The sequence below is a fragment of the Ips typographus genome, linkage group LG3 (assembly GCF_016097725.1).
Source record: "Ips typographus isolate SLU linkage group LG3, UJ_Ityp_2.0, whole genome shotgun sequence".
Classification (NCBI taxonomy): domain Eukaryota; kingdom Metazoa; phylum Arthropoda; class Insecta; order Coleoptera; family Curculionidae; genus Ips; species Ips typographus.
The window spans coordinates 3,514,299-3,540,779 of record NC_138424.1 but is presented as its reverse complement, the minus strand read 5'-3'; the positions used below and the strand labels follow the sequence as shown (position 1 = coordinate 3,540,779).

Sequence of the window (26,481 nt, the reverse complement as noted above, 5' to 3'; positions counted from 1 at the left end):
TTAATTGAAATTTTATAGGTTTAGTATGCCGCAAGCCAAATGGCATATCGGTAATATGAAATATATTGTATAATCACAAATTATGTCAAGTATTTTGTTGGTACACAGAAAATACTAAAATTTACCAGAAACTCGGGTGGGAGTTAAAAAGGAAATTAAGACGAAAGTTTTACTTGATCAAGGGCCATACTAATTTTGCAAAGATTCTTTATTTTATATTTTATTTGACCAACTTTCTAGTAGTTTGAATTTTATCATCCGCTTTTAGAAAACATAACGACTATTTAAGATTTTCCTGTTTTTGGTACAAAAAATTCGTAATCGGCTAGTAACATTCCGGTTGTATGCAGGGACGTAAACGACAAAATTAAAAAAAACAGACTTCAAAATAAGAAGGTCTTTGTGGTGTATTCTGTAAATTTTTAGGCAAATATTCTCTACTCCTTTTTCATAAGCCGGCTTAGCACAGAAATAGTTCACCATGTTGTCCGAAGCCATTCATATATACATTTATAATTTATTTGTACGAATACTACTGTAAACCATTATCAATGCTGCTAAATTTAATAGAAATAATTCTTAATTAAAAACTAATTTGTCCGAAATTAATATAAAACAATTTTTTCACATATAATTTTAAGACACTTGCATATCTGGTTGCCTGCCTTCAGTTGTGTTGTTATTACATGAGCGCTGATTCCACTGGTTTGACATTTAATATAATGTTCTCTCTTTTCAAGGCTCTGGCCACCACGTACTAAACAGAGAGACACGCTGATCGTTGAAATTATAATAGTAGCTCAATTTTTGTGAAATTTGTATGAACCTATACACGACCAGCGGATACTACCAACCTGAATGCAGAAAACAATAGAAAAATAATGAAAGTACGTCTGAGCTAGTCAGCATTGCAACATGTAAACACTACCTGAGGTTTGTCAACAACGTCCTGAAGAAAATTATTGAAAGTTTTTCTTAAATTTGTTACAGAAAACTAGTTTTTCCAATACGGAAAATAGGAAAACCCAGTAATTCATCTTAAACCGAACCAGAACCGATTGTCGGACCGGAAATTCAACAGCTGGCTAACGAGCACGGGTCAACAATTCGCTCATACTTTCGGTGGCTTTTAATAAACGTAAATATGTAGGTAATAGCAAAACGCGATCATTTTTATCGCACAATAATCCGTAGGAGGAAAAAGGAGTATTTATTATTTATTTATTAATGTATTCTCAATTTCAATTGGTCGTAATGAAGGAAGAAAAATGCATTCGAACACTTGTGTTGTGGCAAAACTGTTTGCAAGGTGTCCCATTATTGAGTGAATCTGACTGTAAATGGTGCCCCTTTTTCTGTTTGGAGACTATGACAAGAACCAAAAATGAATGTAAGTACCACACTAAATTATTAGATTATTCTAGTTGTTTAGTTTTTAAGTCAAATAATAGTAAGGTTTTAATGAAGATGAAGAACACAAGGATGGTATAGGTATTGAACTGCTAAGCTGAGTTTAGTGATTTCACAAAATAGACATGCTTTTCTGGTAAATTAAGTATTGTTTTTTAATGGCTACTATTTTTGGTAAGGCCTAAAGTCCCAACAACAGTTTCCACTGGAGCTTACATGAGAGATGCAGGAGAGAGGTATAAAAGTGTTAAGCCTTTACTAAAGTGAGTATTCTTGGTTTATACAGCATATAAGGTAAAATCCATCATAGCAGTTAAATTGAAAATGACAGTAATTTTGGCTTAAATGTGTCAAAGTTCAGCTCTATAAAGGGTTGAGTTTCACAAATTTGAAATCTTGACTTAAAATGTGCAGAATCACACAGTCTACAAAATAACATTTCTAAACTATTATGTTTTACATGTATCAACCCTTGTTAATTTCTTGTTTTTAAGCCTGCCTGAAATAGTAAACCAATACTTTGAATTTTATACTTTCTTCTCTAATTGGATAACAGAAAAACCCCCACTAAAAGCAAAACTTTTAAACCACTCTTTGAGTAAATTAGGATGAAATCCTTACTAATTCCGGTCTCTTGAGGATCACCATAGCTTATTATAGTAAAGTTATTTTTGTGTAGGTATAGAGCCAATCCGTCCCTGTGACATTCAAGCCTAGGGGCGCCCCTTTTTGATCCCTGTAATTATTTCAGCCGGCTCCCCCAAAAATAGAGCTGGCGCTTGCGTCACATTGCCGAAAAGGCACATGTGTAGCCTATATGCGCCGTTGCCATATGTTTTGCTCTGTCGTATGTGTCTTAATTTTTTAAATACTTTATACCAGAAGATTAAGAAGATGAAAACTGTCAAACTATCTGTTATCAAGTGGGTTAAACAGTTCCGAAGGGAGCAAAAATGGTCATCAACAACTTAACTTTTTTCTGATGATGTGTTAAAACTGCTATTAAAATATTTCAATATTAGTATTAAATCTGGATTGTGTGGTGGACATTTTTCTCCACAGATAAAGGTAAATTAATCTTATGTTCAGCAATGTCAATTCTACTTAAGCTATTTTATACACAAAGAATGAACCGGTACTAATACCGCTAATTGTATGATGATACTGGTACCTATCCAATACAAACATATCCGTTATCAAGATACTTAAAGAGATTCAGCAACAATAGGCAACCGCGCCTAGTAAAAGCGTAGAGCCCATTGAAAAGCTCACGGCAGTCCGCGTCGAAAGCACGGTTACTAATCGACGACGACGCCGGTTTCGCGAACTTCGAAGCACCAAAATAGCACCCTCGGGTCCCTTAAAGCACCCCAGTTCGTGTAGTCAAATATTTAGATACCATAAAAATATAAAATACAACTGACCAAAGTGTGTTTACAGTGCCCTTAAACTAACCCTTCGGGGGTGCCCTTTTTTAAGGGTTTGTGTTGTGATTTCTTTGTTCCATTAGAAGAGCTGGACCCTTTAATTTTTTTTACCTTAAAGTAACAAACAGGCTTTAAAGGTACGTTTCAGGGTTGGTAACTGGCTAAACATTTTTAAAGCGCAATAGAATATTGATGGGTTTTCGGCACGAGATGATCATCATCAGGGAATTATCATTCAGTTGTTTCTTTGCGGTCAGAGCGTATCTCGGGCAAAATGATATGGTTGGGAACCATCGATATGCGAAACGGAATAGATTGCGCCATTTCTACCACTGCCTCATTGCATTTTTAGGTCATAATCATATGAGGTAACCGATTGGTTGTGGGTTCTGGCTAATGATGCCCTGTGAAATAATTGAACCCGTTTACATCAGTTTGTCTATTGTTTATTTAATTTGTTACTTTTTTTTCTGCTCTCTTATTCGCGTTTGCTACTTTGGCGTTCAAGTCAAATATTATACTTGTTCTTCATAGTCTTTAAATTAAAATTATTAGCTATTTTTATATACAAACTGACCAAAACGTTAAACTTTAGCAGAAAAGACGATTTAAATTATCTATGTGATGTTGATGTCAACGATCTTCATGAAAGAGTTGATAGTCTTCACCTTGTGTGGAGGATATCATATTTTCTCCTGAATTTTCTTACTTTTTTAAGACAACTTTTTGTTCTCCTTCCTCTATTCTATCTATGATATTTTCTTAGAAGTAGCTATTCAAGGAGTTATTGAAGACGACGAACTTATTCTTTACAGGCTAAAAGTCAGCACAGAATTTAAAGCTTTTGGTTTTGTAGTACAGCCTTAACCTTTGTGATTGAGTCTTTTAGACAGGTTAATTAGTTTGATACTAACCAGCCCTAATGTCGGCTTGATATAATGACTTGGAACCATCAGGTATGCAATAAAAAGAATAAACAGCAACAGCGGCACGAGGTTCCTGCCATGCCATTCCTGCACGCGGTTCCGTTGCATCATCGATCGATCTCTGCTAATACATCAATCGGTTCCGTTAGCTCCTAAGAACGAATGAGAAAGAAAAACTGACCACCGGCATCGGTTGAGTGACCAGTAGTAAAGTAACCCCATATGTGTAATTTTTTTTTGGTTTGGCCATAAATCTTGCACTCAAAATTCGCACCTTTACCCATAAACCATTATGTAACCATATATGCGCGTGGTATGGACGTCAAAAGTAAACTAATACCATAAAGGTAATCCACCTGAGTCTGAAATATCACACCGTGAAAATTTTGTTTCATTAGATAAGCATAGTCATGCAGGAACTCAGGTGGATTGATTCATTGCAGTGTAACCTGCTTCTGGTTTGATGTTTTTCCTGATTGTATGTGGGACAAATTGGACATATAGAAAAAAAGAAACCTTCAACACTAATTCCAAAACAAAAAACCTAACACAATAGACATTGTCTAATGATTTTCAGCAGTGCAAAAACGTTGTTTACAAACTTTTAGTAACTGATACCCACAGACAAATGGGTACCACCAACATTTTTTTCGATTTGCATAAATGCCAGTCAGTAATGTGCTTATTACTATTTTTTCTGTAGATACGTTAATTGATAGTGTCAAATATGTAGGAACACATTTTTTACTTGGCTTAACAATGGCTGCAATTTTAATCAGATTAATTGCTACTAGTAATATTTCTAAAAAGATCAAGCTCCACGTTGCGTTGTTCTTGACTTTTAAATAATCGGGACTAATTTTTTATATTTAACTTTCCTTCAGGCAAGATTAATAGATATGTTTACCAAAGTCAAGGAATGGTCTCTTTGAAGATTTACTACATTCAATTATTAGAACCCACATAGAATATAGTTATGTAAATAGATTTTTTTATGAAAGCCTAAAATAGAAAGAATTCTTGTTAGAATCGGTTCAAGTCAATTGGATTAACGAGGTGTAAGTTTACTGCTCAATGAAATAGCTGCTACTGTTCATAATAATTATACCTTTTTCTCTTGAGAAACCGATTATTATAGTTTTTCTGTTGCTCTAATAACTCAAAAGTGGTTTAAACTCACTGTATTATATTATTAAACTGGAGAAGTGTTCCAGTTCCAGCCTTAATTGAAAAATTAACAATTAAAACTGATCTACAGTACACTATGTGGTCTTCAAAGTTAAAACGACGTTTTGCATGCCGTCTGTTTGACTCATCAAGCGCGAATTCTATTAGTGAAAAGGAGTTGCCATTTGGCATATGTGCAACGAAATACCATCGACAATGCAATTTAGTCTTGATTGTCCTGCTTAACATCTTTAATTAGCTGACTGTGGCATTAAGATTCTTGAGAGGATGAAACCATTTAATTTCTCGTTAAGTATGTGTAAACGTTCATTTCGTCAAAGTGCATTGTTCTCTTCAGCTTTTTGACACTAGATTGATAGTTACGGAAGGGGCTATATTAGTGTAATTAAGAGAACATTTCCGGGTTTCGCCTAGATTATCTACGATTACCAGCTATTTTTCATATACTTTAAACAATTTCTCTTACCATACATCAAAATGGCGTTAATAATGTGCGCAATCTAAAAGAGGTACTTAGTACGGGAATTGCAGTACATAGAAATTAACTTCGGAACATGCAAATCCCGTTAATTTCTAACACGTTCGGTTCTGATAGGCCTTAGCTAATTTATATACACCGTTGCTCGGACTTGCACGCCGACAAACCTATCATACAAGACCAATTTTTTCCTAAATTTCGTTTTGCTCGTCACAAAACCAACTAAACGGTGATCGCGTATTTATTTCTAACGATGTCCTTATTCGAGCAACTCAATCCAAAAAACAATCATTAATATTCAAAACAGATGAACCAGTAGCAATTTTCAACGTGCCACTGCATAAATTCGCTATAACTCGCTCCTAATGTGATTTTTCGAATGTTACGGAACTAAATGACTGACTTACAGCTATTCAGCCTATTTGCATGCGAAATTATCTAGTATTATTGATATACATGTATGCAATTTGCTCTATTTTTTTGTCTGTACGTATTCGGTGTCATTTTATTGAGTTTCAAAGTATTTCAATTCATTCATAAATTCTGGGATATTTAGTGTTTTTGTGCAAAACCCTCTGTATTTATAAGAGTAACAAATTTCTGTCATTAATTGTATGATGATGACTTATGGTATGGCGTCAAAACAATTAACTCTTGATCACCCTGTATAATAAAGAATAAACCTTCTATGCCAAAATACTTTACTAACCCTTCTTCAAGAAACGGAAATATCGGAAACTGTAAGAGAAAAAAATATAACTTTCCTAAATAATATTGTTTTACCATGGTACAGTAATTAATTGGATTAAATGTTGCTCAATCTTTTATGGTACAGCAGTTTTTTTTAGTTTTATTAAATAAATAAAAGGGTAAACGTAATACAGTTACAGAGCAACTTTTTTTTTCAGCTTAAAGCTAATTTACAGTTTTTACTATTTTTTCTAATATACATAAGCAAATATATTTATGTATAAAAACTGTGTAGTATGGCGCTTTCACCAGGTTCACAGGAACTAACTGAAAGCCTACTTTTAGTCCAACTGAATCTTACTGTTGACTGTAGAAGAAATAGGCACTATTTACATTAATTTCAGTCACCTGTAAAGAAATCCCCAGATTACAATCTCTTATAGTTGGTTGACTGACATGTTTATATTTTCATATTGCGTCTTCAAAAGATAAGATAAAAACCGACTCAGTTTCTAAATATTTTGCGACTTGTGACTGGATATTAATTCACCTGTACCTGGTTGACTTTATTGTTAAACATTAAGTGGAGTTAAACACTTTTTATGATAAGTAAATAGAATTAGTGTCATTGTATCGTTTGAGTGGCTGTTAAAGGACAGCCGTACGATATGGGCTTCCTGGACAATTTGCTACCTGGGAAGAAAAAGGTGTGGCGGTGTTGTAATTTTGTAGTTTCAGTGTTTTGATGTGTGGTTAAAATATTATTGTTGCTCTAAATTGTTGTGTTTTTTTTATTGCAGAAACAAAAGGTGACCAAACCTCCTGAAGTAGTCGAACGGGGCAGAAAACCACAAGCAAATGTCACTAGGTGAGTAAATAACTATTATTTGATTTTCACATTAGTGGTAATACTATTTTCAGTAAAATAGATTTGGTCATTATTATGTTATTTGTTTTTACGTTTATCTAATTTACTTGGATGTTATTATTTTTTTTTACTTTAACTGCTTTGACATGGCATTTCCACATCAAACAAATATTGGTTATTAATGTTATCTACAGGATATTCTCACCAAACATTTTTTGAAGGCAAAAACATCTGTTCTTTTACTGGCCCAACCATAGGATACAGTAATGTGACATTAAATTGATATACTTATAATACTACTTATATCTTATAAATAGTGGGTTTTCACACTTTTTGTCAAAATTAAAATGAAAACCGAATTACTAACACTTTAAAGAAATTTGGGCGCATTCTGTCGCGCAGCTAAATCTGGATATAACCTTTGAACTGGCTACTTTCAATAATTATTCTAAACTAGTGCAAATATTCAATCTTTTTTGTAATTTGTACATCGGCAAAAATTGTTAAATCAAAGTTTCAACAAAGTTAGGGCATTTCCATAATTCTAGATTCACCATTTGTCAAGAAAGTACGATTGCCTTGCTGTGATGTGAGCAAATGCAATTTGTTATGGAGTTTCGCTATGGGCATATGAATATTGGTTTTATTTGTTTATATAAACTGCATATTGACTTTATTGAAAAAGGTTCAAAAGCCTTGTCTAATAATATTTACTTGAAAATTATCAGGACTTAGAAAGTAGGTCTGAAAAATTATTACTGTTAATATTTATTATTTTAATATAAAATTGGACACTATAAAACCAAAGCCAATAAATTATGATCCTGTGTAAGTGTTACTGACCTGTAAGAATATTCTCTTTACCATTTTGGGCGTGATATGTAAATTCGCACTTACCTCTTTGTATAGTACCATGGCTGCAACGATAATCACGTGGGAGTTGAGTGTAATAAAAAAAGATTGCTGTCTATTCAACTATCTATTTTTACTATATCTGAATATGGTGTTTTTTTGTAGGGTTCGAGGACCCCCAACGCCTTTATCAGACCGTACAGATTCTTCGGTGGCTACTTCTTCGTTTTTCGGGTCTTTGAGAAGATTGAAAGGACCTCCAACATCTTCAACCCCCAAAGCAGATCGACCGAGTAAACGGCCTGAAACTTTAGCATTAAGGACGATTGATAACAACGCTAATTTTACTACCGAACCGTCTGCAATTCGTCCAAAGCATTCAAACAATGTGACTGTCCGCAAAAATTTGTTTGGCTTACCACCAAAAAGCAATGGGCCTAAGGTAAGTTTTAGTTCGATTACCTGATATAGGTAGGTATAACAAAAGCGAGAGATATCATACATATTTGCTTATGTTAAGCCAGTTAATGCTCTATTTATTAAAGTAACAAGGCCGGAAACATTATCAATGGACTTATTGTTAACATAAACTGATAAAAGACGCGAACCGTACTGGGGAACCTATTAATTATTTATTACCAAGACATTAGTGCTTCAGATAAATAGAGTTTCGCCTTTGTGGGCTTTGATTGATTGTTCCAGTGCGTACAGATACTGAACAAAAGGCTGTTAACTTTTCGAGTGTTTGTTCATTTTTTTTCTAATTTCCAATTTAGGTGAAGTCGTTAAACAATCTAGTCCAGGCTCAACCAAAATCATCTCAACAACCAAAACCAAAGAGGCCGGTTACTGTGGCCATTCCGGACAACGTTACTGTACGTCGGTAAGTGTGACTTTCAACTCCATATACCGTAATTCAATTAAAACCCCTTGTGAGAGTTTCACTTTTTTCACGCTTCTGTTTTTAATAAGATTCCAGACTACTTTGTATAAATAAATGGTACTTGAACGATTCGTTTCGCGTTCACTGTGTATCGAATTATCGCTCGGTTCGAAAAAGGTTTTCCCACCAATCTGACTCCAAACGAGATACCCACAGATGCGGACAGTGTTGCCAATCCTATGAATATATACGATTTATTGCTGAAATTATGTTTTTACGTCAACCGTGTATTTACCAGACTTTTTAAATGGGCGATAATGAATGCAAAATGGGTCATTACTTAATTAGACCACCGCCTCCTATACTAGAAAGCATAGAAGGTGCTTGTCAAAAATTCCAATATGGCCGAAAGAGAGCGGTGACAGTTTGTATTGTGGAAACTGAATTTTTCTAGGATTAGATGAATTTTTACGATTTAAAGTTACGACTTATGGTTATACTCTTGACTAAGTTGTTTTTTTGCTGCCTGTTCATAAGTTTATTGTTCTAGTCTAGTGTAGTTTGTGTTTATTGTTATCACTATTGCTGCATCTGCATACGTTTGTGTATGAAACGAAAGTCGCCATTAAAGGTGACATTTTAGGTTTTCTAGTAGTAGTATTTCATTTTAATGAATGATTTTAATACAGTCAACCAAATACGTTCATAGTATAGTTCTATCTTTTCCTAGTTGTATTAAACGGAAAGAACTAGTTTAGTTTACATCCACCATTTCCGACGTAGCTAACAGTCACTGTCATTGCCAAAGGTGCTTGTAATTTCGGTTTGTGGTATTGTATTGCCTATTGGCGTTTCAAGATAAGAGATACTCTCTCTGGTGATCAGTTTTAATAGTTATTTAACCAACGAGTGTATTAATGAAAGCGATTAATAATCGAAATGGTTCACTGCGTTCACGCGTTAATTAAATTGAGATTATTAATCGCTCATTAATATAAGAGTTGGTTACAACATTTTTCCGTCGACTGTAGTTAATAATAAATGTTTATTATTCTCAAAAGTCTTAAAAAAAAACTAATTGTCAGTTGAATAGGCAATACGGCAAACCGAAATCATAGGCACCCTTGACAATGACAGTGACAGTTGGTTCTGTCATTAATGGTGGATGTCAACTGAATAATATGCGTCTATTTCTCTCTGTTTAATACAAATAAAGTAGAATGGAACTATACTATGAGACCTATTTGGTTGCCTTTGATAAAATCGTGCATTAATGGGACTCATTAATGAACGATTTTGTATCCGTTATCGTCCATTAAAAAACCTGTTAATACGTGGTCGACGGAAAAAACAGTTTCGGACATTCCAGCTGTTATTTCTCCGTTTGTTTACGTTGATTTTGGTTAGGTTAGGTTAGAAATAAATAAAAACAGAAAATCAAATTTTTTGTTTTTTTGGATATCAAGTATTCGAAAAATCAAGATTTTTAAAACCGCAAAAAAATTGACAGTGTCATATTATGTTAGGTTAGGAATGGGTTGCCCGATTTTAGTTCAATTCACGCTGCAATCTTAACTTGAAACGCCAATACAATTGACAATTAGTAGTTTTTTTCAAACTTTTTAGGATTGTAAATAAACATTTATTATAGACTACAGCCGACGGAAAAATGTTGTAAACATTTCATATTCATGAGCGATTAGTCGTTCGTTAAATAATTACTAAAGAGGCCATGAAGAAGGGTGTTATAATCTTCAGAGCAAGCGTTAACTGTGTATGAAACTATGCTTATTTTAGAGTCATTTTTGGTTATATTGTCTACAAAAATAGCCAGTCACGTGATTATTAATTTGACAGTAAGATGGTGAACATTTATTGTAGAAAGTTTTCTTTAGGGAGGTTTTAAGAGCAATTGAATACTGTCTTATTTCAGACATGACATAACATGATTTTTCAAGGTGAAAATGTGGCAACAGAGCAGTTTCGAAGCTCCGCAAGGTGGTTGCATGTCGTGTTTTCTGTGTCGCTCCGACTTTTATATTTCAGTTTATTCAGTTCGTGCGTCGACCGACTGGTTTTTGGTCGAGGTTTGTGTACGTTGACGGCACGTTTTCAGGGGCGCCAAACTAGTAACCCTCCATGATTTTGTAAAAGAACCCAAACGGTTTTAGGGCTTAATCGACCGTCAGTGGCGTTCGGCGTGGGTTTCGGCACCGGTTTTCCACTAGAAACGCGTCGTTTTTGAGTTGTCGCGTCGCGTCATATGGTCGTCTTGAAGTGAGACAAAAGCTGACAAAAGTTCGTCGGTCTGGTGTGTTTTTTTGGTGTTGTTGTGTATACAGTGTGTCCTTGTTTTGTGACGGTTGGTTCAATTTTCTTCGTACATATTGTAACCAAAATCTTATTGTAAAAAACACACATTGGAAATAGCTACGTAACCAGGTTTTGTACTGTATTTAAGTGTGAAATGAATCTCCTGTAGGGTAAATATGGTCCTTTTGAGGCAATTTCTATCCCCTTTCCAGTTATAAATACACCCTTGGGATTATGCTGTTGATTTAATCGCACATTATCGTTTGCGCGTGTTCTCTTGTTGCACATTAATGGATGTTTAACTGACAAAATCTCTTAATTCATATACAGGGTAGTTGAGATATTATTAGTACGGTTTATATGCACAGGGTTCAGAGCTGAGTTTAAGATTAGTTAGATAACATAGTTACACAGGTAGTAAAATTATTTTTATGTAAAAAGATGAACGTGACTGATTAACCATAGATTTCTGATGTTTGTTTGTCCTCCAGGAATTAATTATTCACACTGACATTTGACTATATCGAGGTGCCCGTTGGCTGATCAAAATGGTGGCTGGAGAACCTTTAAGAGTGACGTTTCTGCTGAAATTTTTCTTTAATACAATACATTCTGCATTTGGTCTTTGATATTTTATCAACGTTTAATAAAATAATTACTATCCAAGATAAGATTATACAAGCTATTTTGTACCAGGGCTTAATATTTTAATACTTACCTACCTTGTCAATAAGTTCATTGTTACTTGGTTACCAAGATTCACAAGAAATTCTCCTTGGTTTATAAAAAAGTCAGGTTGCTATCTTAACTTTTTGTTAATACAGTAATAAACAATCAAATAACCATTTCAATAATTAATAAAGTTCAAAATTGAATGGCCAAACAACTGACTGATACTTTAAGGTTATCAGGACTGGCTAAATTTGGATTCAAGTTTACACATTTCAACTTCGTTTTTTAGATCCTCACAAAAAAACTGGATATGTTGTGCTTTGGGAAACATATGCTTCCAGTCGCAGTGTGTATTTGCTTACACTTGGGCACTCTGTCAATATTTAGCCGAATTCGTTCTGTTCTATATCAAAGAACTAGGAATAATAATTGGTTCGATTAAAAAAGTGTAAACAAGCCAACTAATCTTAAAGATATGTGTTGAAGGAGTGTTTTTTTAGCCTTAAGCGATGTTATTGCAAAATCCACTTTTCCGTGTTTCTCTAGATAATAATTATTGCAATGTGGTGTCTGCTACAGGGTGTCTTCTAACGTGATTTCTAATCAAACAGTCGTCTTTGTTTGATGTTGTATCTTCGATCAGTAAACCACGATTATCCAGCTGGCCGATACAGCCATTAAGTATTAGTAAGCGTTTTTCTTTCACATAATTGCTTTGTTATTTATTGCGAGTAAAGAGAAGGTACAACGGTATACAAGAGAAATTACGGCGTGCCTCTAAGTCGTCCGTGCATATTTGGCTTGAAAGCTGGCGGTACCACTATAATATGATATTAAAGTGGAAACTGATGAAACCATATTCGTTCTCTATGAAATTCAATAAAGGTTTGTTTGATTTGACTGAAACACAAAAATAGTTAATCATAAGTTTTGTAATCTGGTTTAATTTGTTATGGTTGTCACTACTCATAGATTCGTCACACTTTAATAAAGAACCAAATTATGATGACGTAATTATTAATTTTTGGGGTCCTACAGTTTTTTCGCTTTTTAATCAATTGTTTTTTTTTGAAAACAATAATGGGTGTGTTAATGAACCAAATACCTAAAGTCAGTGTAAAAATTAAGGAAATCAGAATGCAGAATAAGTATCTAGTTCTCTCTTGCCAAGTTTCCTCAATGGACGCTTTCTATTATACTCGTTCCGAGTGCGAGAGATTTTTATTGAGTTGTACAAGTGTAATCGTTACGATAAAGTAGGCCTTTTTCGAAATCTAGGTCGAACCAAAACGGTTTTATTAGTTTCCATTAATTGCTCATTAAAAGGCAATTTTCAACGTTGGTTGGCATAGATGCGATTAGTCGAACACGTTTTTATATGGGTTTTAAAATGGTGATATAAAAGGTCATCCATGTTGTACAATTTAAAAAAAAATGTAGGTATTTAATTGCAAGTAAACTACATCACTGAATAAATTGATCTGAATGTTTACTCTGTAAGTGGTAGTATTACTTTTATCTCTAGTTTTATCTAACTATATCAGAAATGAGAATTTTTGATGATGCATTGTCAAAACACACGTATAACTAGCAAACCATATAATTCTAATAATTTCGAAAAAACCATAACTTGGTAGCTAATGTCGTTTCTTCCTACATGAGGATGTTTTCGCCTTAAACTTGATGGTCCTACCTTGAACAATCAACGTATAAGTAACACTATAACCATATCGACGAAATCTTGTAGGCGTCAAATTGTAATGGCGCCTGTTTAATGTGAGTAAAACAATTCGACAAATCGACTACCTTATTTGTATGCCAATTAAGTACTCGGGTTTATTGAACTAACCCAATATGGAACGATCGGTTCACTGTTTATAATGCACTTGAATAATTATTATTCTTCAGTCTATTAGTACAGTTTTTTTGGTCAAAACAGAGAGCACAAGAACTTGTGCACAACTGCGCCTACGTGTCAATCTGGTTTCGTCAATTACCTAATTTCAAAGCCTTTTATTTAATTAGGTGGTATTGTAGGCGATTTAAGTGTAGTTCTCAGTAATCAATTAAGAGAATAGGTGCGTCGAAACGATTTAATTACTACGAAAACACCAAATGCAGCTGCTAAAAATCATCTAATTATGGTTATTTTGGGAAACATGTTTGTGGTTTGAACTCAAAGGTTATCACAGGAGATAGCAAACTTCCGGGTAATTTCATTCATTCAATTTCAGCATATAAAGTATATTTGTTTTCTATTAAGTTGTCATAAATTCTGTTAGATTGAAATGTTTATTTCTAGTGAAGTAACTAAGGGTTTGAAGATTTCTTAAGGTAACTTGTTTTGAACTTAAAAATAAGTGGAATCCTAAATATAGTTATAATGAGAGCAAGATCGCACTTAGTACAGCTTTCTAGTAAATTGGAGTTAACCCCAGTTTTTTCTGAATTAAAGGACATTTGTTCCTGTTATTAATCTATATCATTTAATTAACTAACCTAAACAACTTTACTACATGATTTTGTTTTACATCTAATACAGATCAATTCTTAATTATTATTGATAATATTGACTCAACTTTCTTACCACAACTATAATTAAATACACATTTTAGCGGGTTTTAGCCTGCAATTAACGATTACACTACTTGATTCTTCACTTTATGGTCGATTACACCATAAGCGAGACAAATATTTGAAATTAACTTAGTTACCCAGAACCTGGTAATTTCCACGCTTCTAAATTACTGTTGACATTGAAACGATTTTTTTTTCTGTAAAACCACAACAAAAATAATCAACAACAATTAAGCAGTTCCATAAATATGGTAGTTGATTTTTCAGATTCCTTTTAGGGAATGACAGAAAATTACGGAATGATAAACGAGTGCCGGACTGAAATATCCGTCATTTTTCGTATTAGCGTGGAGGTCGCCAGTCCTTTTTTAGTAAAGCTGAAAATTATTAATAATTGCCAGCTATAAACAGGCGGAATTACATATTTTATGATATGGGTGTCTGTACATAGTAATTGGAGATTTTCGCCATGAACTTAAAAACAGTGTAAAACCTTGTTTAGTTTTGCTCGAGTCGACTATATTAAAGAATTTCTTCCTAGCAAGTGTCGCTTTAAAGAGAACATTAATATGCAAACAAAGCAGTCAATAGCGGAATGCTTCAGCAGCAAAAGCTAACAATAGTATACGGACAAACAGTGCCGGAAAGTCGTGTTTAAAACGGTGAAACTCACAAGGGCAGTTTAGATTTCAATTGGACAAAATGAAGTCAATTAAGGCGATATTTCGTAGAGGACACAAAGAGGGACAGAACCATCCCGATAATATATCCAGAACCTCATCCATCACTAATTTGGACTCGTTGGAGGCGAATCTTCCACCCAAAGGGGCTAAACCCAGAAAAGCCAATTCCAAAGAGAAAATTGACAAACAGGCACAAGATGGGAAAAAAGGTGAGTTTTTAAGGTTGTGTATTGATTCAAACTTAAATGGGATTACTTCCGTGCTTTCCCCTCTGTTATTTGACTTGATGAAAAGTGATATTTGTCATGTTCAATCCAGTTAGTTGAATCCTCATAAGAGTTATAATTATTTTCTTTTATATATCCTAGTTACCAAGAACAACAACAAACTAGAACCGACACTACCTCCACCTTTGTCGTATTCCACCGATTCCCTCCAAGAAACCGAGATACATCAGCTGAGAAAACAACTCAAAGACATGGCGGACGAGAAGAGTTCATTGGCGTTGCAATTAGGTGAACAACGAGGGCAGTTGACAGTTCTTCAAAATGAAATTTTAAAGCTAAAAGTACTCAATTTTTCGTTAGCTTTATTTGACTTTAACTGAATAGTAAATTGTGTAATAGACTTTCCAAGAAGAAAGCAACATGGAAATGGAAAAGCTGGCGGAAGAAAACACGGTTTTGAGAAATAGACTGAGAGACGTTGCCCATTCGCCTTTGAGCGATAACGAGAAGCAACAGCTCCTGTTTGAAAACAGGCACCATAGCAGTGCTCCAGCTTCCATAGCAACCAACGTAAGTTTGTTTTTTTTTTATTTTATTTTGACGTTTTTTTGCACAAGAATTACCCAAAATTAAAGCAGGTTTTACACCGCGCTTTGATGTCAAAGAAATTCATGAATTTATTCATGAAGCTGCTTCAAGGACAAATTTTACCAGTGTAAAACAAAATTTTATGTCAAATTTACCTTCAAATAATTTTACTTCAAATTTTTCACCAAATAGGACAGGTTCTATTTTCATCCAACTTATTTGATCAAACTTGCCGTTTTGCGTAATGCCAACTGCCAACAGATAAAAACGAAAAGTAAAGTGAGGTTAAAATCAGAGACTGACTATTAGTATTCAGTTGAAGCTGCAGAATTCAATACATAAATACAGTATTCAAGGCGATTATGAGATTTCAAAATATTCAAAAAACCAGAAAAATAAGAAAACAAAGTAGGAATAATCTTCTTGGTTGGCCAAACTGTTTTTATTGACAGCTTTGACATAAAAGTTTGATAGGTGTAAAACGAAATCACATTATGCTTCAAGAAATTCATGAATTTATTTGATGCATAAAATTTGATCAAATAAATGTGTCCAATTTCTTTGCAGTAAAACTTTTGGTGTAAAACCTGCTTAAAACACGTTTGTTCTTCTTGCTAAATCAATGTATACTATTTGCGTAAAAAAAACGAAAATCTGACCCACAAGATTCTTAATGTTTAGTCGACTAAGACCTTGAATGTATGCTGGCATTTTTTAAAAAGAATTTACGTGCTGTAATGAATCACATTCTGCACACAAAGTCGCATTAAAAATATATTGCTTTGAGTTTCTGAGAGTGAATTTTTTGGCACAGGTTGTGGATGAGAATGGGGGCGACGTCACCACTTGCACTACTCCAGACTGGGACAAACATTCCAGTGGTAATATTAGTGAAGTGTCGGTGGCCTGTTTGCAAGATAAAATCAATCAGATGCAAGAAACTCATTACAGGTAATTTTCTGTGTGATTTTTGGTTTTAATTTACTTAAAAAAAATCAATTAATAGTACCAATGAGGAACTGCAAGCTACCCTGCAGGAGCTCACAGATCTGCAACGTCAACTGACCGAGTTGCAGCAGGAAAACGAGCGGTTGAACGAGGAGAAAACTTTGATGTTTGACAGTTTGTGCAGACAAACCGAAAGACTGAATGACTCGAGACAGGAAGTGGACAATTTAAAGCAGTTACTTTACAGGTAAATACCATAAAATGCATATACTTACTTCACTGGTTGTGATTTTCCAACATTCGCTAACCAATACCGCTGCGCTTAACTCTTAAGTAGATTCTGATAATTGATAGCGAATTTATAAATGGTATAAACATGTAAATATAGCATTAGCGTGACTCATTCCACTATACTCGTATTTCTTTTGGCGTTTGATAAATATCGTCACATTCTAAGTGTGCAAGTCCGTAAATAGCCTTTTATCTCGATGAATGTAATTTGAGTGGTTTACGAAGAGACCGGCGGCCAGTGAGGTGCACGCAAATGATTAGAATATCAGGAACGATCAGATTTTTGTTCGTCTCAAAAATTGATAAACGAAATTTGCAGAGAAAGAACAGACGAATCAGGGGGAAACCAGTTCGAAACGGCGGTGGAACGGGAACAGAAACTGGTCGATTTGTTGCGTTCCGCTCAGGAGGAACGGGAACAACTACTGATCAAGTTGGAACAGGTTCAAGCGGAATTGCACGATTCGCGTTCCGGTAACGTGGACAAAACCGAGGCGATCGGCCAGCTGAGCGAAAGAGTGAAAACTTTGGAATGCACTCTGGATGCAAAACATGCCGAGCACAAGCAACTGGATCAGGAACTGGCGCAGGCGAAGGATCAATGCTCGGGCAAACAAATCGAGATTGATCGTTTGAGCGATTTACTGGAAAATGCCAGAACCAAGGTGAGTAATTTATGATTTGAGTTGATTTGATGACTTACGCAATTTGAATTGTTTTTCCATACTTTGGATCGTTTTTACGCCAAATTTACTTATTACGGCCCTCTTAGCTGATTAGAAAGGTTGCAAATTTTACAAAAAAAACTTTAATACTGACGAGTTACTTAGTTTACTTGGTTAAAATCCAAATATTGTTAGATTAACGAGTTAGAACAAGATCGGACATTGAGCGACAAAAGTGAACTCGACGAATTATTGGACAATGCCAGAAAGGAAAAGGATCAACTGGAATCGGAAATGTCTTATTTAAAAGAACAGCTGGCGCGAAGCAAGAACGAAATTGAGAAACTTAAAGAACAAGTTTTGGTTTTACAGGTATTTTCCCCGTTTTTTATTCCCGGTAAAATATCTTATATTTTCTGAAAAAAACAACAGGAAGAATGTAAAGTCACTCGCAACAATGCCAAATCGACTCAGTCGGACTTGGAGTATAAATGTGAGAAAATTGCTTCGGAAAAAGCCGCCCTCAGCGAACAATTACAGCAATTCCAGGAAGCCGTAAACGAGTTCCAAGTATGTATTTTCGTCAAAAAACAAATAAAATTCTAATTGGAGAGGTGTTTAGGTCCAGGCTCAGTGTCATCTGGAAGACAAGCGACAACTGTCATCCGTTCTGAGCGAAACTCAGCGCAATTTGAGCGAAGCCGAACGGAAAAATTTGAATTTAGAGAACGAACTGCAGGAGTTAAAAAAATTAAGGGCGGAAGAGGTGAGTGTTTGTTTACACTGCTTATCTGGTAGATTACACTTATCTCGCGTTGATCTCATCGCGGTATTATATTTATTGACCTTATTTTCGTAAATTCAGTCATCCAGTCAGGTTGGAATTCCATGTGTTCTGTTAAATCCCAAGTTATGTTAATAATTTGTTTGGTTGCAGAACGACGAGTGGGAAAAGTTCCAGAACGACCTTTTGACCTCCGTGAGGGTGGCCAACGATTTCAAAACCGAGGCGCAGCAGGAGTTGCAAAAGATCATTTTGGAGAACAAGACTTATCGGGAGAGAGTAAGACTGTTAGAAGGGCAACTGGATAAGTTGAAAGGTATAATTCAAAACAGCCTATTTTTAGTTGTAGAGTGCGCGCCTATGTGTAATAGACAATTTTATCTCCTCTCAATTGTGTATAATTTACGATTCATTTGTCTGATAAGCGAGTTTTGTAGCTTGATTATTACTCATTCAGCCTTGTGCTATCTGGAGGAACGATAACTTTAACCTCAATTTTGGTTCAAGTTAGGAAAATGGTAGTGGTGGTGGTAGTGTATTCGTTTTTAGCATTTGCTTTGTTAATAAAACTGTGGGGTTTGACGTTTTTTCAGTGGTAAGTGAAACAAATTGCCTTAAATATTTTTGATGTGACACGTTGCGGTGGTTTTAATAAGACGTTCTTAACCAAGTACTGCCAAATGAGGGCAGCAGATGTCATTATAAAAGAATACAATTGTAATTGAATAATTGTTAATGTGCTATCTCTGATACAAACTAAACTAACTTTAATACATTTTGGTGTTTTATTAAATTTGGAATGTTTGGCAACAGTGACTGTAACTGTCTATTCTGCCAGTTTTTAATCTTCCAGAAATCATCGACATTGAAACGTCAGAAATGATACATGGTGTTCCTAAACATGATGTACAAGTGAAAAAGAGTATGTGGTCCAGCTTAGCTTTGTGTTTGTCCACGTGTCATCCATTAACAACACTCAAACGTTAAATCTACAATACGTTGATTTTTCCTCTCCAGGTGACATCGAAACCGAAAACACATCTACACAGACAGACATCATTTTAACATCACAAATAGTGTCCATAGCCAGAAATTTGGACCCTGTCGTAGCGGGCCGACTGTCTTATCTGGAGCACTCGTCGTCCTGGGACGAGTCTGAAACCTCGAGCAACATGGAAAAGCTTTTTCCTAATTTGAGGAGAAGCAAAAGCAAAGAGAGCTTGGACGTGTCGTCCGAAGGGTCTGGCAAACATAAAAGAAATAAAAGCGAATCTGGTTTAAAAAAAAGTAAAAGTAGGGATGATTTATCGAAAAACGAACCGGAAACTGGGGTGTTAAAATTCAGTTTAAAGAAAAGTAAAAGTCGAGAAGAGTTGGCCAGTGCGAAAGGTGATAAAAAACCTCCCAAGGAAAAAGGTAGTAGAGGATTTATGAAGTGGAATAAAAGCAAGGAACACGTGGAGCAGATAGAACCATCTCCGTCAAAAGAGAAGAAGGGGTTTTTAAAACGGCACAAAAGCAAGGATAACCTGGCTAATGTTGAAGACCACCCCAGAAAAAGCATAGACTCTAGTTCAGACAGTAACAAATCTGAGCCAAAACCTGAAATAATCTCCAAACTAAAAATGAAAAAGAGAGAGAAGAAGTCGGAAGCAAGAGTCAAACAACAAACCCACCCCAAATTCATGTCAGTAGAGGAGGAAACTCTTTTAAGGTCCCTGGACGTTTGGTACGAAAACATCGATCAATCTCTTCCCGATGAGTTCCTGACAGATGAAGACAGAGCTATTAAAAAACTAAAAATCCTCTACGAAGACGACACTTTAAAAGAAAAACCTGTAGCTCATAAACCCAAAGAATATTTAGCTATCAGCAAACCACTGCTAGACTCTGTAGTCCTGAACCCTAAGTTGGAACGAATATTTAAAGACCCTAAGTTACCTACTGTGGACAGTGAGGTAAGGCAAAGTGCTCTTGAAGAAACCCGTTCCGAAGCTGATGATGGACCACCTTTAACAAACCTACCAAAGAGAACCCTAGAAAATGTTGTAGAATATCCAGAACCCAGTTACAGAGCAGTATCATACAACAGAATGTCCAGTGATGTCCTACCAACAGACTCGGCATCAAACCCTCGACATTCCGTCAAATACCAGGAACTTCCCAAACCAAACATCTACATTAACTATGAAAACTTAGACGAAATTGTACACAAAATACCTCCGGAAGCAGGTGAAAATAAACTCAATGAGGAGCAAAAGTTTGCTCTTAAACTCAAACAAGCTCTAAACGAAGCAGAGAAAAAGCACACATTGAAGAAAACCCACAAGAAAAAGTCGATGAGGGGACAGGAAATCAGCGTCCCTTTGAGAGAATCTGTGGAGAAAAACTGGAAGCTCAAAGAAATTTTAATGAATCCCCAGATTAAAATAGCTGAAGAACCTCAAGACAAGTACGAATGGAAAAGACACAGCACGGATATAAGCAGTCACCTTAATACTCTTGAACGACCGAAGGTAGTACTGCCACAAAACAGCAAATCTTATGAAGACATATCATTCTCGTTTGTTCCCGAAACTACATTACTAAAAAAGTACGACAGTGTTGACGTTGGAAAAGCTACAACAGACAGCTCGAGCAGTCGATCATTCACTAGCGCCGAGTTCAACTTGGATACTGGTGACGTAGTCTTGAGACCCAACGACCAGAAGGAGGACCTTTTATACAATGCCACTATAAATAAAACCAAAAGCGAGAAAAGACAGTCGAAGGAGCTGATCGCGAAAATGATCAACGAACTGGCCAAACAGGAAGAAGAAGATGACGACGAGAATCACCACCCGAAGATTATCGAAGCTCGTGAACAGTACAAAAAGGAGCTTCAACTTGCTTTGAAGCGATTAGACCAAGATGAATTGAGGCGCAGCGCTAGGAAACAACGTCTTAAAGCTATCGAGCAATCAGATGACAGCTTGAGTTCCAGAGAAGATTTAACTGAAAACGGTGCTACTAGAAGGTCATTTGTTACTTATGCTATTAATACGACTGTGGAGACTAAGCCATTCCAGGATAAAACTGATGAAGAAATTCTAGTTGTTCGCGATGCAAACAGACATCCAGTTCCTAAGCATCGTACAAAGCGTCCAGATTCAACTCTGAATGCAGAATGTGTCAACTATAGGGTTGTCGAGGATGTTCCTCAGTTTAACAGTCAAGGTACAGAAGACCATGAAGACAGTCCTGAAGTTGTTTATGTGAATCTTCATGATGCATATACGGAAGAACCTACAAAGGACCACATCCTAAAGAACTATACAGATTATAACGTGATCCGGAGTCAGGACGAAGTAGAACCCCGCACAAGAAGTGAAAAACCTAAATTTGAAGAGCATGCAAAATATGGTATTTTTCATGCAGTAGAGGCTCCAAATAGAGAGGAGTTTATGGGGTTCGCCGTGTCTAAAGAACAGTCATTTCATAATTTGGTGATTGAACAACCCCAACCAAAAGAAGAAGGGGTAGGTGACCGACACCCAAACTTTAGACTTGATCAAGAAAGTCCTAAACATGATCTTCGGTGGACAATACCTAAAAACGTTTTATTCCATAGTGAGTCAATCGAGGCAGATCAGCCCGAAATAGACCCACCGCAAAGTGAAATTGCAGAAGGTTTGGTTGATCCAGATCATAAGTTTACTGAAGATTATGCGAAGTATGATCTTTATTTTGCGGTACAGGCTCCACCTAAAGAAGAGTTTACTGCCTACGCAGTACCTAAAGATGTGGCATTACACAGCTTGGTTATAGAACAAAGCCAACCTGAAGTTGAACGATCAAGTGAATTGGATTACCGAAATACAGATTTTAAGTTCAGTGACGACGTTGAAAAATATGATGACATGGTGCAACCTCCACTTCAAAATGAGTTTACTGCAGTACCTAATAACGAATCGTTACATAGTTTAGTGATTGAAGAAGTGACAGTCTTGGAAAAAGGTCAAATACTATTTAATCCAGAAGATTCAAAAGAATATACGGTACATCAAGTTGAAGCTCCTGAAAGTGAAAAACATCACCGTTTAAATATTGAGGAGACACCACTATTAGAGGAAAGTCGTGAAGATTCAAACAGCTTAACAATTGAAGAACTAAACTTAGAAAAACCCAATTTTAAAGACGATGCTAATAGTGTACGTGACTTGATGATTGAAGGTGCTAGTCCAACCTCAGAAGTGCTCCATCATCAGCACGATAGAAAGTCTTTAGCGTCTGAAGAACACCCTGAATATTCAGAAACTTCAAACATGGATGGGCAGTTTATACCTCCACCTGTAGATTTCCTAGATGAAGCTCAAATAGATCCGGAACTAAGCAAGAATCATTATGATACATTAAAAGAAAACCAATATGGTGTGGTTTCCCCCGCTGGAGTTAGATACAGTTACAGAAACGTAGTTAAGGAATTCAAATCCAGGTATTCTGAGGATGATAGTGATCATGAACAGTCAGAACAAATTGAAGATGAAGACGTAACTTTCGAAAATCCTGACGACTTTGTTGATCATTTTTTCAAGCCGGTTTTACAGGAACCACCTGCAATGTCCATGATTGACAAGGAAATGCAAGATGTTATTGATAAGTACGTGCACGACCGTGATTCACTTTTGAACAAAGGTCCTACAACAACAGGTTTGAAGAAATTTGATAATTTTGAAAATCTAACTAAAATTACTGAGGTGGATGTTGGTGATAACTGGCAAAGTGCTAAAGTTGTTACTGTTATTGAAGAACAAACCGCCACATTGAGTCAGGATGACGACACTGAACCACTTTCTTTAGAAGATCTTCATTTTATCGAAGAAATGAAACTGAAATACTCTGCAGTTGATACAGCATCAGACAGCTCAGAAGATGATGATAAGTCAAAACGTTTATCTGAAGTTAACGAGCAAAACTTGTCAGTAATTACTGAACAGATTGAAGAACCACCTAAAGCCAAAGCAAAATGTAGGATCCCTAGACCATTATCCGGAATAAATGAGCAAGACCTGCTACTGATTGAAAAAGTAACTAAAAGTTTACACACAATCGAGGAACCACTTAAAGCCCCATCGAGGATACCCATTAAAAAGCAAACGTCAGAAGAACATTTACCACCAAGCTTAAGGCCTAAGAGACCTGCAAATCTACCACTAAACCGTCCCAAATCGTACGCCACAATCACTTCATCTCTCCCACAATTTAATAAAAGATACAGTTACCAGGAAGTTAAAGAGCACAGCCCTATCGAAGATCAACGAAGTTCCGGACGTCTTTCAGATCTGATCTTCAAAGAAACCATCTTCATCCCTCATACACCAAAAAACCAGCCAAAAGAGTCACCAGCTGACAAAGAACCTAAGTCACCAGACACTGAAACCATCTTCATAGCAAAGACTACCCAGGAATCTCCTTTAACACCCGAACAAACTAGTTCTAAGTCTACAGTTAAAATTAACTGGAACAGATACCCAACAAGTCCAAGTAACACGTGGTCTAACAGTTTGAAGAAAGGTCTGTTAGACACTCCAGTGATAGCCTACGAACCGGTTTATTCCAGAACAAGCAGAGAAGATTTACAAATCAAACCACTACCTGCCCCACGTGTGAACACTTTCCAAGCAACGAAAACTTCAGTTTTGACAACCGAAATGACGGATACAAATTTCAGTGATCAAAAAAATTTAAACGATGTAAAAGTTGAAAACTTAGAACCTGGAAACCATGCGCAATCTCAGGAAGTTATTCTAGTGGAACAGAGCAAAGCTCACACCAACATTCTGCAAAACCTCAAGGAACCAGCTGGGTTGGAACATGTGGAAACAAAAATGTCGAATCCAAGTGGTGCCAAACCACCACCAGAAGTATTAGAAAGCGACGTGGAGGAAGTCCCCCGACAGTCTTCCAGCAACCTGGACACCTCCAACGTTAATTTGTTCCACATGGACACACCTCCAGCTTACGATTCCTACATGGAATTGTTTAGAAGCAGGGAAAGTAAAGAGTTTGACATTCTAACACACAAACCCACTCAACCACACATGGCTGGCTTCGTTTACGTAGAAGAGGTTATTTTGGAGGATGCTGGAGCTTCCAGCATGGATGCTTCACCTTCCATGCCCAAAATCGTGGATTTTGTTCCTCTGGACGATCAAACCACTCCCGTATTCACCAAACCTGAAACAGACCGCACTTATGACACTTTAGAAAGAGAGAAAACATTCCACGTCCTCGGACAGGCAGCTAGTATAGCCAGCATCAAAGAATATAAAGAACCAGAAGCTTCGGTGGAACTTTTAGCCAAAAAATCATCAAACTTGTCAAAGAGTAGCAGTAGCAGGACGAGTTTTTCGCAAGCCAAAAAACTGTTTGAAGCTTTGGCAGAGGCCAACAAGGAAGAAAAACCAAGACTCAGTGGGAGTAAACCTCCAGTTAACAAAACCAGAGATTCCAAAAGTATGGAACAAGTACTGGACGGTGCAGTGTCTAAAGAGTAATTTACCTGAAGTATTTTAATTGATATTTGTATAGTAGTGTAGGCGAATTATGTGCAATATTAACTGAATAAACTGTGTTTGTTTATTACTTTTTACTTCTTATCTTTAGGAGTGTTATTTAAATAAAAATTGATTAGTAACCTGAGTTGATATTATCCTGCTTTCATCTTTTTTTCATACTACTTATATGGTAGTAATCTTGAAGAAGTTAGGTCCTGTGGACTAGAGAATTTCAATAATTTGCAATAGTTGAAATGTTTTAAATACCTACAAGTTATAATGCCTGTCTGGGTCTTAATACTTTCAGGATTGACAGTGACTTTATGGCCACTTTGACTGACTACAGACGATAGAGATATTAATCATTACTGGATATGTTAAAAATATCAAAACGTGGGACAAAAATACGTTATTCTAATTTAAACTAGTTAAATGCCTCTTATTGAAAATGTGAAATACCTACTATGTGGTTCCACATTAACCGCTTTCGAATAGTCAAATCATGGCTTATATTCAAGCATTAAACTTAAAATTGAAGTAGCAAAAATGAAAAAAAATGAATTTTTGCTTTACAGCTAGCCAGGAACAAGTCCCTATTCGGCCTACTAGCTTCCCTACGGACGATTTAAATTTGCGACGGAAAAATGCCGTTTTAAGTAGGCAAAACAGTCGCCAGTCCGTTAAGTCTCTAATCGAGTCTATAGAAAGTCAAGGAAAACCTGTATCTAAAAGTTGTAAGTTGTATTTTATAAGTAGCCTATCAACTTTAGTAACACAAATCATTTTTAGTAAGTCGAAGTAGTTCAGCCTCGTCACTTAACTCATTGGCTTCGGACATCCGGAACCCCTCTAGCCCATCTATACTGCCTACCCCGTCTCCAGGCAGCCCGTTGAGAACCCCATCTGATTGGACGGATATTTCCAGCAGTGTGGGGCAAATCAAGACGCCCCTGAAAGAGCAACAGCCCAACAAGATAACTGGTTGGAGCAAAAATGGCCTGAATGGTACGATTGTAGTTTAATCTTGGAATATTAATATTTGTATACTTAATTCCAGATGCACTATCTAAGTCTGATATGGTAAAAAACAAACAAGAAGAGAATTACAGAGACTCGATTTTACAGAAAAGCATTGAATTTCCGCGTCGAAATAGCTACTCAGATTTAAGTAAGTTTTCATTTTTGGGAGATGAAATTGTTGTAAGTCAGTAAAGAATTTTCAGGTGAAAGAAAAGACCCATTGAACAGTTTAGTGAAAAATGGTGGTTCCAAACGCAACGCCCTGTTGAAATGGTGCCAGAATAAAACAGTGGGGTACCGGAACATCGACATAACCAATTTTAGTAGTAGCTGGAATGACGGTTTAGCTTTGTGCGCTTTATTGCACACTTACCTTCCCGATCGAATCCCATACGATTCGCTTACTCCACAAGAGAAAAAACGTAATTTTTCTTTGGCCTTTTCTGCAGCTGAAA

The 26,481-nt window shown here is 36.1% G+C and overlaps 1 protein-coding gene and 1 long non-coding RNA gene across 8 annotated transcripts; one reads left to right on the top strand and one right to left on the bottom strand.

Moving 5' to 3' along the window:
- Nucleotides 1-950: 950 nt before the first annotated feature.
- On the top strand, nucleotides 951-25,094 carry spdi (sperm antigen with calponin homology and coiled-coil domains split discs). 7 transcript variants are annotated; one of them, XM_081976598.1, is made up of 16 exons: nucleotides 951-1,138; nucleotides 1,261-1,390; nucleotides 6,920-6,987; nucleotides 8,005-8,281; nucleotides 8,616-8,722; nucleotides 15,016-15,176; nucleotides 15,336-15,535; nucleotides 15,594-15,764; nucleotides 16,597-16,733; nucleotides 16,789-16,977; nucleotides 17,341-17,686; nucleotides 17,882-18,058; nucleotides 18,119-18,256; nucleotides 18,309-18,452; nucleotides 18,624-18,786; nucleotides 19,488-25,094. In XM_081976598.1, the coding sequence occupies exons 2-16, from the start codon at nucleotides 1,385-1,387 to the stop codon at nucleotides 25,004-25,006; spliced, it is 7,803 nt and encodes a 2,600-aa protein (XP_081832724.1). In that variant the 5' UTR covers nucleotides 951-1,138; nucleotides 1,261-1,384; the 3' UTR covers nucleotides 25,007-25,094. The 7 variants fall into 7 exon arrangements, with proteins under 7 accessions (XP_081832724.1, XP_081832723.1, XP_081832722.1 ...); XM_081976597.1 differs by having other exon boundaries at nucleotides 1,195-1,390; XM_081976596.1 differs by having other exon boundaries at nucleotides 951-1,390.
- LOC145727135 (uncharacterized) lies at nucleotides 7,739-8,337 on the bottom strand. Its single transcript, XR_014177786.1, has 3 exons — nucleotides 8,196-8,337; nucleotides 7,885-8,141; nucleotides 7,739-7,830 (listed from the first exon to the last, which is right to left on the bottom strand). It is a non-coding gene; the product is annotated as an uncharacterized LOC145727135 (long non-coding RNA).
- Nucleotides 25,095-26,481: the final 1,387 nt, after the last annotated feature.